This window comes from Polyodon spathula, chromosome 4, assembly GCF_017654505.1.
Source record: "Polyodon spathula isolate WHYD16114869_AA chromosome 4, ASM1765450v1, whole genome shotgun sequence".
Lineage (NCBI taxonomy): Eukaryota > Metazoa > Chordata > Actinopteri > Acipenseriformes > Polyodontidae > Polyodon > Polyodon spathula.
The window spans coordinates 96,210,790-96,224,611 of record NC_054537.1 but is presented as its reverse complement, the minus strand read 5'-3'; the positions used below and the strand labels follow the sequence as shown (position 1 = coordinate 96,224,611).

The following is a 13,822-nucleotide window of genomic DNA, read 5'->3' as shown; positions in this document are numbered from 1 at the left end:
CAGCTACAAATATTGGAAATCATTTAAACTAGGAACTGGGGAGGGGAGGGAATCTAAAGAAGTGTGCAATGAGCTGAAAGAGGGACACATAGATGTTAAAGGTCTGTATGCATAAAACTTACGGTGTCTTTCATCAAACCAGTAATAGCGTTTAACATGACAGTATTTCATCGGGTGATGCACAAACGCCATTTACCGTCAAAAAACACTCATCGCGACGTTAGAATAACGTGCCCTTAGAGGCTAATTTTCTCATCAGGATACTACTTGTCTGATTCATAAATCTGTGTTGTGCCGTTAATTGACCCTTACTGGCATCATAATTAACAAGTGCTTCAGACCAGGCGGAGAATGAGATGAGTCTTAACGGTATAATTTCCTAGCATCATTTCTACATTTAGGAACATGTATTTAAGCCAATAGTAATAATAATAAGTCTACTTATTTAGCCAGCAATTACATAATTTAAGTATTTTGTTATTTGTAACGCATACATTAAATTGCATTTTGAACTCGTCTGAACAGGATACGCTGCTTACTGATTGGAAATCATATAAATCACACGTGCACCCTTTTCGTTGCTCTAAGAAAGTGCCAGGGGACTGTACATGAAGAGGGGGAAGATATCTTGGAGCATGATCTAGAAGAGTAAGAACCATGCAGTTTTGTTAACAATCTGACGTTCACCCTGCCAGCGCTTCTGGCAGTATATGATCTCCCTTTTACAGTACCGACCGCATTACCCTGATCAGCTGCTATATCTCTTGCCATATTTTATCAGCCACAGAACCTTGTATTTCTGAACAGCTGATCTGCGACTGCGTTGACAAGTACATCTTTTAACACTGAGAGTTACTGGGGGAGTGAATGTAGGTTTTCTTAATCTTCACGCCCAGCACTATTAGTACAGGAGTCCCTTGCTATACAGACACTGTTATCCCGTACATTCTGATATGCCTGATAGGTCCCCGATTATAACCAATTGTGTGTGATGCTAGGAATTGCATTATCCAAAGAGACCCATTGAATGACTCTTACACTGACTGGATGAAAATAAACCCAACAACAGATATAAGTAGCTACTGAATCACTATAATGATTAAAAGACAGGGTATAAACCCAGAGTTTAAACAGACTGAGACTGAAAGGACAATACGCTTGCAGAAATACTGCTGGACTCCACTGGTTTGTATTGCAAGCTGTGGACTACAACATTCTGAAGTCTTTAACTGCTTTCTGCAGAAAAAAGAAAGTTTGACTCAAGCCAAAAGAAAACTAAAGTAGCAGGTAGGATATGTAAATTTATAAATTGTAAAGTGTGTGCATTATATGTAAGGTACTGTACAGTATCATAATGTGTTAATGAGGCAACATGATCTCTTTTGTGCACTAAGTAGATACAGTAAAAGAAAATGTGCTAAAATTGTTTTACTTTCAATTTAACATTAACATCTGCAGCAGCATGACTTGTCTTGTGTTACCGGTGTAGGGCCAGAAAGTGGTACCAAAATGTGACCAGTGTAAGGTTAGAAAATAGTACGCTGTCAATAAGTGGTAGGTTTGTATTTCAAGTCTTTTAGTGCATGTGCCAGTTTATGTACCAGTTCTTTATTTTTCATTTTTTAATAGATACACTGAAGCCTACACTACAATGTGTGAAGCAAGAATAGATGTATGCTTGCTTTAAACACATACATTTCCGAACCATTAGGTGTGTTCATAAGTTGCTACAGATCTTAACATTGCATTAAAACAATTTGCAGATATAAGCTCATGGAATCTACATTATTTTCAAATTGTTACATGCAATTGTGTTCCCTCATTTAAACAGATAGATCGAATATATACTAATTGTATTAAATGAGTGTATATGCATGCTGCCAGCAATGGATATGTTATATTGGCTATAGCTAGATATAGACTAAAACCAGAAAAAGTGAACATATTACCCCTGTCTTGGCCTCTTTGCACTGTGCAGTTTAGAACTGGTTTTAAGATTTAGCTTTTAACTCATAAGGCCCTGAATGGATTAGCACCCAGTTATTTACAAAAATTGCTGACCCTGTACACTCCTAACAGCACTTTAAGATCACAGCATGTGGGGAGGTTGATTATTCCTCAGATAAATCATTAATAATGCGGACAGAATGGCCTTTTCTTATAAAGCTCCTAAATTATGGAATGCTCTGCCTTCTGCTATCGGGGAAGCTGGGAAAATTACAATTAAAACCAAAGTTGAATCTCTTTTTAAAGTGTCTGTTTTTATGGAATTATGTATTGGACTGTTCTGAATAGAATGGTTTAATTGTCACTGTTTTTGATTGTGTGTGAAGCTGTTTGGGATCCTTGTGATGAAAGGTGCTGTAGAAATGTGAATTGTTATTGTTACCACTGCAGTTTAGAAGATAGTTTTGTTTTTCATTTTGCCTCTCTGCTTTACAAATGTAGACATGGTGTTGGTCCAAGATACTTACAGTACATGTTATCAGATGAAGCTAATGAGCGTCACATTGGAAGGAGCAGCGAATGCAAACTGAAAACTCCTCTAATGAGAACAAAGATAGGCCAGCCATCTTTTCTCCACAGAGCTCCCGAATTCTGAAATCAGACACCGCTCGACATTGGAAATGCAGCTTCACTGGGCACATTTAAATATTTCATTCATAATTACTTTCTTGTTCAAAGTATACCTAATCAATGACTGTATCTGTCTACTTTGTTTCCTGCGTCACTCTTGAAAACAAGCTGGCTATGCCAGCTTAATGAGGTTTTCCTGGTGTGTATGTGTACAGTATTAAATAAATAAAATCAATAAAATTAAAAAAAAAAGTATTCCAGCTGTTGGCCCTATATTCAAAATTGCCTTTAACAGAACCACCCTAAAAGAAAGCCAACATTCAACTCTCACAACAGTTCCACAGTATATGCATGCCATTTTCTCTGCTGCTTCAACTACATCCTCTAATGGCTGGCAGCAGAATACCTGATGAGATACTGACGCAATATCAGCAGTGTCTTCCTTCTGCAGCAGACAGATTCAGCGGGATGCAGAAAAGACAGAAGCCAGTCATTTGAATGTGGCTCCATACTGATCCCCTTTGATCGTTCAGCTGGCAGTGTCTGACATTATCTGTTTTCATATAGGCATCGCTATTCTTCAAATGGCTGTGATTTTATTAGCTGTACCCAACCAGCAGTGATTTTATTAGCTGTACCCAATTCATGCCACTAGAAATCCGCTTTTTTTGATGTATACTATAGTCATATCAGTAATTCTGTTTCTAAAATAACACTGTTGGCTTTGGTTTACAGTCTAACTCTTTGTAGTATAGCTCTTCCTTTAATTATAATTAGGGGGGGGGGGGGGGGGGGGGGGCTATCTTTGAATCTTTTCTTGACAGTTTCACAAAGTTTCTGTGCTTCTGATTACACTGTCTGATGGATGAACCTCTTGTAAATGTGCAGATTTAATTGGTATTGACAGGGTATAATAGAAAACTGAGAACTCAGTAAGTATCAACAGCCTTTCTTTTAGAGAGGCATCACATATTGTTTATTTGCTGCCTCTAGCCTCCACTATAATGATCTGGTTTCTGGGTACTGGATCCTTGTATACCCAGACCAGATTCTGTTCCTTAACATCTTGCAGGACTATTTAACCCTTTACACGTGTATATATGTTGTTAACAACACTATTGACTGGCTGTTTATAAAACTCCCAGCAAACTCACCCTGTACCTAGTCGACTAGCTAAAGAGTCAGCTGGGGTCATACTGCAACTGGAACACACAATACAATGCTTCACCTGTTTCTAACCGTTTTTTGTACTCTGATAATTCAAAATGCTTTGGCATATTAATGCAGTTGATTAAAGTAAAGAAACTGGCAATCACACGTCAGTCAACAATAAAAAAGAAAATGTAGCGGTTATACTATGACAAAACCAAAATGCTTCAAACTACCCTTGGTTAAAATAAAAATAAAATAATAAGAAAGTAATAAGAAAAAAATCATGTAAATCATTCTCAAGAACAGGAATGATGCCCTTTGATAAAATAATACTAGGACACTTTTTGTTTGGCTACTTTTAGAAGATATAAGCATTTGAAATAATGATCAGTTATACATTGCAGCCACCCATTATGTGTCTGTTTAATTTAAAAACGGTATGTAATATACAAGACTCAATCACACATGCAGTTTCTACACGACACAGAGCTGCTTTCTGCTTGCTTAGCACTAAAACCTGGCTCCGTCACATATTAAGCTGTGAAATGGTTAAACTGCAAAGCAGCATTAGCGTGGCAGTTCCACGTAAAAAAAGAAATGAATAAACAGAGGAAGCAGCATGACAGTTGTTGAGCAAATGTTACCTGCATGTAGAGCAAGGCAAACCCAGACACATGACTGTGATCAAAAGCGGCCCCCACAGTTAAACAGACCAATTATGAGATCCCCCCCCCACGGGTGGCTGGTATAAAAACCCGGAAGAAGGGACAAGAACACTCTCATTAGCGTTTATAGCTAAATTAACATTATAGCTGAATTAACATTATTTAAGCACACACCCTCCCATAAAGGTAATAGGGAGCACATGAAAAACCCTGTTAAAACACAGTATTAAAAAAGAAAACCTTTTGGTTATTTTTTTTCTTTTTTAATATTACATTATAAAATATCAAACATTAAAATGTATTAACAATGATTCACGTGGGTTCTGGAATACTCTGCACATTGATGCAGCACTGTCTGTGCAACCCTGGCAAATGTCTGTCAGTCCTGATTTACTAAATAAAGAATAAATATCACACTGCTAAATTGTTTTCAACCTCTGCTAACCCTCACATGATAGTTTAACTTTGCAACTATACTAACACACAGTTCAACTTTGTAACTATACTAATGATAGTTTAACTTTGCAACTATACTAACACACAGTTTAACTTTGCAACTATACTAACACACAGTTTAACTTTGCAACTATACTAATGAAGTTTAACTTTGCAACTATCCTATCGCACAGTTTAACTTTGCAACTATACTAACACACAGTTTAACTTTGCAACTATACTAACACACAGTTTAACTTTGCAACTATACTAACACACAGTTTAACTTTGCAACTATACTAACACACAGTTTAACTTTGCAACTATACTAACACACAGTTTAACTTTGCAACTATATTAACACACAGTTTAACTTTGCAACTATATTAACACACAGTTTAACTTTGCCACTATACTAACACAGTTTAACTTTGCAACTATACTAACACACAGTTTAACTTTGCAACTATACTAATGAAGTTTAACTTTGCAACTATCCTATCGCACAGTTTTGGGTGGACAAGAAGAGGTGAAATGGAAGACTGGCATATTTTACAGTCCATATCTAAGATGCACTGAATCCGCTTCACATAGCTGCTGCCATATATTTTTTCTTACAAACAGCATGGCCATCTGCATTTTTATTTGCTTCTACCTTGACAATGATGGATTCTGTGCTGGTGTGTCTAAACATTTAACATCACACTAAACATTGTTTTAAATACACATACAATACCCTGAACATATTAGTCATTGCTTTTAGTGTCTCTAGTCAGAATAATTTAAATTTCATCCCTGCATAGAACTCTGATGGCATTTAATTAATTCAGATATTAAAATGCTGCAAGCCACAGGTGTCGGCATCTAATCTTCTTCCCAAAGAGAGAGAAAGAGGGTGAGTAGTTAGGCTTACTTTAGCTGTATTTGTCTCATATGTTATCTGGGTACATCAAAATATGATTGCCCATAGCTCATTGGACAATGATTGTTTTTCATCTGCTGACACAGACCAGGATCAGAGAAATGACATATTAATATTCAGCTTCCATCCTCTTCTGTAACTTCTTATGACAAAGCTAAGAACTGTTGCTTTAATAAATCATGCTCATCTCCCATCAAGTTGGCAGGCCACGAGAATTAATATAACGATCTGAGAATTTCTTTTTGACAAACAGTTTTAATGAGTATGGGATCTATGCAAATGTTCTAAGCAGAAGCAGATCTAAATACTGAGATAATTGCATTCTGAGAACCCAGCTTATGAAAATGTCATTTATATATATTTAAGGTAACAACCACGATGGGCTGCGTGGTTCCCCTGAAATATCCGCACGCCTAGGTGGTGATTAGGTTCATGAAATATCCGCACGCCTAGGTAGTGATTAGGCTCATGAAATATCCGCACGCCTAGGTAGTGATTAGGCTCATGAAATATCCGCACGCCTAGGTAGTGATTAGGCTCATGAAATATCCGCACGCCTAGGTAGTGATTAGGCTCATGAAATATCCGCACGCCTAGGTAGTGATTAGAAATATCCGCACGCCTAGGTAGTGATTAGGCTCATGAAATATCCGCACGCCTAGGTGGTGATTAGGCTCATGAAATATCCGCACGCCTAGGTGGTGATTAGGCTCATGAAATATCCGCACGCCTAGGTAGTGATTAGGCTCATGAAATATCCGCACGCCTAGGTAGTGATTAGACTCATGAAATATCCGCACGCCTAGGTAGTGATTAGGCTCATGAAATATCCGCACGCCTAGGTAGTGATTAGGCTCATGAAATATCCGCACGCCTAGGTAGTGATTAGGCTCATGAAATATCCGCACGCCTAGGTAGTGATTAGGCTCATGAAATATCCGCACGCCTAGGTAGTGATTAGGCTCATTATATATCCGCACGCCTAGGTGGTGATTAGGCTCATGAAATATCCGCACGCCTAGGCTCATGGGAACCGTTAACAGGCTGCTTCACTGGATGTGATCCGGGCCCTTTGAAAAGTCACACTTGTTTGACTGCTCATGCAGTTGTGTGCAAAAACAATGTCAGGTTAACACAAAACTTCCTAACATGACTTTAATATCTTGGATTTCCATCTTTAGAGTAAACTACATTTGTATTTTTTAGGTTTTACAGACTTTAACTGTTTTAATCCCGCTGGTGCCACTCCCCCATTAGTGATCAATGACCCACTTATTAACTACAGTACACATAAAACAAATACGTTCAAATGAGGTTCACGTAAAATCAGGTTTACAAAACCTGGGGCAGATCTGTTTAAATCATTAAAATAGTCAATGTAATCAGTGGAGCCGATAGAGGTAATATTACTCTACTTACAGTATACAGGCCTAACCTTGCAAGGGTAACCAACAGAAAGCCACAGCCACAGCGTGCTGTAGTTATCCTGCAGAAATCCTAGTGGGGCACAGGAAGGAACGGTCGATAAACTAAACCATGTTTCAGTGAGTGTGTCGACCAAAAACGATGATATTAATGCACTGCCCCAGATCGAAGTATGCACAAGCAAACTTCAAAGTGTAACGGACCTTCCCATTATATTTAATTTGTCATTTTAATTGCTGCACATTTCTAGGACACAGTATCACCACCCACTACAGTATTCACAAAGGCACTGTACCAGAATAAGAATAGCCTGACAATCAGTTAAACAATTAGTCTATAGTTTATTTTAATTTTATATGTTAAACCCTAATAATAATAATATTAAAAAAAAGTGTTTAATAACCCCCAGTGTAGATCATCTGTTAGTGGCATGTAACTCTACCTGTGCATGAAGATAAAATGACGTGCCTACTTTTACAATCCATACATTGAGATCTAATATGGGTTAATGTGCCTTTGTATATCAAGCATCTCACCTTAGGAACTCATTGCCATCTTCACAATATGTTTTTAAATCACTCATAAACATGTATTTTCAATCTGACCTGGGTTGCAAATCCTATAAATACTGACTATCACCAGGACCATGTGCATTAGAACAGTTTATTTTTTCTTTTAATGCTTTTACATGTACTACTGTTTCTATGATTGATTTAAGCGTTTTTGTCCTGTTTATCTGATTTGTCTACTTTTGCCATTCATTTTTAAATGTTATTTCTTGCCTATTTATCCAGCCAGGACCCCCTTCAACATGAGACGTATATCTCAGAAGTTCTAGCCTGGTTAAATAAAGAACTTTGGTAATTTTGATAATTTATTATCTTTCCGAAATCACATACCAAGGCTGTTTTGGTACCAGTGTGTTATTTTCAGTGGGCTATGTCATTTATTATTTTTGAAAGTAGTATTCTATAGTTGTCGCCCAGGTTTGCTACTAGGTCTGCTATCATGCTGAAGCAGTTAAGGTGCCTGATTTTGACCTCCCTCCTACCTGAGTTAAAAATGTCTTGAGGGGTTTAAAAAGGAAGAAGGATGCACACCAACTAATAACAGCACAGTTTACAAAATGTGACATCTGTCATCTTTTCAAAGTAATTCATAGAGGCAGTTAAATGTGTGCCATCAATGACAGGCCTCCGCGTATCCTAAGGCTTACCTCTGTTATAACAGGTTTGCAGTATCCGGCCCCAAACATAAGGTTCTCTAAAGACATGGTGGTCTGATCTGCTCCATTTTCTACATAACCTTTCCCCAACATTGAGCCCTTTCCTGAACGAGTGAAACTGTGGGAAGAGATAGAGAGGCAACAATGATTCTCTTCAAGCAATAACAACATTGTAATGCATCATACTGTAGATTATTACGAGGTGTACCCTTTGTATATTGTATTGTACATCTATATAATATATATATATATTTTGACATATATAAATACAGGTAACTAACACTCCATAATATATATATTATTATATTATATAATATATATATATAGCGTAAACAATCAAATTTGTCATAACAGTTTACTTTGCATTTGTAATGTATTGGACTTTTCCACCTTTAGTCAATCCAGCCCAGAATGTATCGGTGAAGCTGGCTTTTAGCCCTCTGCTTTGGTTAAACATTTGATACATTAGAGCAAACCTTTATTGACCGCAGGATCCAATTACAGTAGTATTTTACACAACAATCTCTTAATTCACTCCATCCGCATTTTAAAATCAATTTTGTGTAGATAAAGGGCAAGGGAATTCTGCAATGTTAGCAGCAGAACAAAGCGCTCTTGCATTTGCAAGGTGGCAAAAAAATTTACTGCACTCAGAGATTTTAACCTCTCCTATCCCGAAATTAATTGTAATACTTCCTAGGACCGTGTATTTTCCCTTACTAGTGTTTTAACAATCCTATTAAAAGCATACAAACACTCTTATTGCACTGTAACCAATAGCAGTAATTTTTTTTTAAATCATGTTTTCTTATTCTGTATGAGTTATATTGTGTTTTCTTATCCTGTACAAACACATTAACTATGCAGCACACACTTTGCACCACCCTCAGATGCTTACAGATTTCGATTAGGGCTAACAGTACAATACGTCACAGATTCTGGTTAGAGCTAACAGTACAGTAAGTGCTTGACTGGCAGGTGTGTCTGTACACAAGTGCTGTGTTCGGGCAATTCAAATGTATCTTCAGAAAAAACCAAGCAGGCTGTTTTACTTTAAGCGTTTGCTAACTTTTACTACAGAGTGGGTTTTCTTTGTAATGTTACACACAAGCTGCTCTGTTTACTTTATTTGAGGACTGTAACGTTACTACAAGGACTGTGTTTCTTCTTCTCTTGTGCACTACCTTATTAATGGTTGGTGTAAGGCAACCAGCGAAGCATGTACAGTGATGGATATGACTGAGAGGTGGAAGTAGTCAAACATGACAGGAACATGGTGGTGCAGGCCTCGTCGTGGGTGGAAGTGAAGGCCAAGAGTCCGAGTGCTTATCATGGGAACTGTAGCAATGTCGCTCAGCCTGAAAAAATAAATTAGAGAACTCTGGAAAACATGTTCAGAATTTACGCCTTGCATATTTTAAGTTTTAAAATAACGCTTTTAGTTGTTAAAAAGTGTTTCTCAAAGCAAATCTGTACGAATCACACCTGAAGTGGTTACATTACTGTTGCAATTTCAAAGAGCAACGAGTGTCGTGTTGCCCATCTGTGCTGTTATTTGATTTGACCAATTTATAAAGATGCTTCAACACATGAAAAATCAAAAACGGAAAACATCTGTCATTTAGCCTATGAAGGTATATTTTTAAATAAATGTTAACATGTACCTAGAAATCATAAACCTGTACAACAACTAAGTGTGTGTGGATGCTAGCTGGGGTCAAGTCTGAACACCCATCTGAAAAAAAATCACTTTCTGAATATCCATCTTAAAGGTTTGTTTGTTTTAAAAATAATAATACTCACTGTTGCTCAGTGTCAGTGAAATGCAGGTCCAGCTTGAGCTGAAAATCCACTTCACTCAGGGCTTCTTCCACCTGCAAACAGAATAGAAGAGGTGACTGCTCTTCTATCACGTTAGCATCTCCCAAGGACAATTACCACATACATGAAAAACACAATGTATTAAATGTAGGAAAAAAAAACACATCCTTATTAATGAACAAAATAAACCAACAAAATTATAAAACTAAAACAGTAAGTATATTCATTTTGCATACCATCTGTTCATTCTACAAAAAAAAACCCAAAACATAGGTCCTATTCACAAATATTTTTAACTTACCAGCTATTTAAAGAATGATGTATACAGCTTTCTTTACCAGCAAGAGTTTCATGCAAAGGAAACTTAATGACCGAAATCAAGATACTATTTTTTTCTGAGAGGATTTTAATGTACGGACAAATCAGAAACAGAGAGCTCTGATTAACATATGTTTTGGATTACCATTCCCTAATATACCTGTAGAGGGATGAAATGAAACACACGGTTATGCATTGTCAGGGGCATAAATGCTTAGTCTCCTTTGCGTTGGTGATCAAGGTCTAGCCTTGAATCCTTGCAGTATGACATTGTCCCTGGCCTGCAACAACCCAGTCTGAGCATACTGTATCAATCTGCAGCTTTAAATTTAATTACCCTCAGTTGCATTTGAATATCACAGATTTCCAATAACTCTATAGGGATATTATGCCTCTGAAGTACGTACAGCACCACAAACCTTTGTACAACTTGCTTGGTAAGGGATTTACAGCAAGCATATATTTCTGTGAGTTTTAAAGTCTACGAGGTACTTAATACAAATCTGAGGTGTATATATATATATATATATATATATATATATATATATATATATATATATATATATATATATATATAATTGATGGAATGTTCCAGTATCAGCCATATCTGTCAGACATGTATGCTTCAGTATCAAGAAAATATAAATGGAATTAATAGTGATGAGTGTGGGTAATTCCCACAAACTGCATACAGATTAGTGATTCCGACGCAGATGAGCAAAGCTCAGCTTATTACTTATGTAATGTGATTACAAAATAAGTTGACATAATAGATGCTGAAGTTTTTAAATCTAATAATATTTGGTAGGAAAAACTGACCGCCGCTATATTGGCTTTAATATCAGTCCATCGTTCATTTATTTTCTGGTGGTCACTAGTAGAGGTTAGAGGACTTTACCCCAACACACAGGATATTTACAGAAGTAAATGTTGGTTCAACAGCAAATGCTGTCCACACTAATGCAAGTGGTCAACCAGCATTTGATTCTGAGCAGTGCTAACCCTGTGACTGACTTGTGCATGTGAATAAGAATGATTTGAAAAGGTCAAGTGTCCAATGTTTATTCATTCATTCATATAAATGTCCACTGCACACACTGCTGCTTTTTGTTACAGATTGTTCCTATGTTTCTATGCTATGGATCTCCTAGTCCTCTGTGATGCTCTGTGCTTCCATCCATCTGCTACTGCTGGTCCCAGATGTAAGTATGTAGTTCTAATAAATTACTATAATAAGATGCCACTTGTACGCAGATGAAGTGGTAAGATTACATAATACAATACTAAAAATGTACATATTGTAACTATTTTGAAGACAACAGTTACAGGTTCACAAGATTCAAACAAATAAGAAATTCTGGGGATTTTTATTTTTAGATTTAGCAACTTGGTTAAATGCGAACAAAGGTGGGATTTTTTCTCTATCTTCGGTCCAATTTAAAGATTTGAATCAATTCTGCTTTTTTCTTTGTACAGAACCTATTTTAATCATGAATCAACACACCTATATAAAGGATATGTTTCAGTTGCCCGTAATAACCTTAAGGATAGGTACGGGAAACTGACAAATAAAAGACGGAAAAGTCAGAATCACAGTAAAATATGGGTCTTATCCATATGGAATATGTAGCGGAATCACAGTAAAATATGGGTCTTATCCATAGGGAATATGTTGGGGAATCACAGTAAAATATGGGTCTTATCCATAGGGAATATGTTGGGGAATCACAGTAAAATATGGGTCTTATCCATAGGGAATATGTTGGGGAATCACAGTAAAATATGGGTCTTATCCATTGGGAATATGTTGGGGAATCACAGTAAAATATGGGTCTCATCCATACGGAATATGTTGGCGAATCACAGTAAAATATGGGTCTTATCCATAGGGAATATGTTGGGGAATCACAGTAAAATATGGGTCTTATCCATAGGGAATATGTTGGGGATCTATATTTTTGCTTCTTATCTAATATGGCTGCCTTGAGGCCATCTTAGAATTTTTTTCTAGTAGTTAGTAGTGTTGTGCAGTGGTGCGCAAACATTTTATATGCCATTGATTTAACCACACAGATAAATCTGAAAAACATTATCTTTCAGCAATTAAATATAAATAAATAAATCTGGGTTTTCGCAAAACAAAAACTTATTTTGCCAGCTAAATCTGAAGCTAGATGAGCCCATTGAAGCGTTTGATTTGGCATTTTATGCTGCAGAGCTACCCTTACACTTTGAGAGCCAATGTCTCCGCTTCCCTGCCTCCTCTGCATATTACAGTGCCATAAAAAGTACACATTTCAAAACTTTTAAGAATGTGCTTGTTAACATTTATGTATTAAGCTAAATCAGAACTTTTGAGTGCTTTATTATTACACTTGGCGCACCATACATGGACGCCACCATTTCGACTCACTGACACTCGCGACTTCAAACATCATTTCAGCTCTGCTCACTGCAGTTTAACTGACACTCACCACTTCAAACATCATTTCAGCTCTGCTCACTGCAAATTCACTGACACTCGCCACTTCAAACATCATTTCAGCTCTGCTTACTGCAGATTCACTGACACTCTCCACTTCAAACATCATTTCAGCTCTGCTCACTGCAGTTTCACTGACACTCTCCACTTCAAACATCATTTCAGCTCTGCTCACTACAGATTCACTGACAGTCTCCACTTCAAACATCATTTCAGCTCTGCTCACTGCAGATTCACTGACACTCGCCACTTCAAACATCATTTCAGCTCTGCTCACTGCAGATTCACTGACACTCGCCACTTCAAACATCATTTCAGCTCTGCTCACTGCAGATTCACTGACACTCGCCACTTCAAACATCATTTCAGCTCTGCTCACTGCAGATTCACTGACACTCTCCACTTCAAACATCATTTCAGCTCTGCTCACTGCAGTTTCACTGACACTCTCCACTTCAAACATCATTTCAGCTCTGCTCACTGCAGATTCACTGACACTCGCCACTTCAAACATCATTTCAGCTCTGCTCACTGCAGATTCACTGACACTCGCCACTTCAAACATCATTTCATCTCTGCTTACTGCAGTTTCACTGACACTCTCCACTTCAAACATCATTTCAGCTCTGCTCACTGCAGTTTCACTGACACTCGCCACTTCAAACATCATTTCAGCTCTGCTCACTGCAGATTCACTGACACTCGCCACTTCAAACATCATTTCAGCTCTGCTCACTGCAGATTCACTGACACTCGCCACTTCAAACATCATTTCAGCTCTGCTCACTGCAGATTCACTG

At 37.4% G+C, this 13,822-nt stretch overlaps 1 protein-coding gene across 2 annotated transcripts in view; it reads right to left on the bottom strand.

Annotated features, from left to right (window-relative positions):
* Window positions 1-13,822, bottom strand: part of LOC121315187 (protein FAM135B-like) — a 110,607-nt gene that overhangs the window by 35,521 nt on the left and 61,264 nt on the right. For both annotated transcript variants that reach the window (XM_041249236.1, XM_041249237.1), the window contains exons 5-7: window positions 10,205-10,275; window positions 9,586-9,759; window positions 8,393-8,519 (exon numbers count right to left, since the gene is read on the bottom strand). In XM_041249236.1, the coding sequence (XP_041105170.1) occupies window positions 8,393-8,519; window positions 9,586-9,759; window positions 10,205-10,275 (372 nt within the window). The remainder of the gene's footprint in view (window positions 1-8,392; window positions 8,520-9,585; window positions 9,760-10,204; window positions 10,276-13,822) is intronic.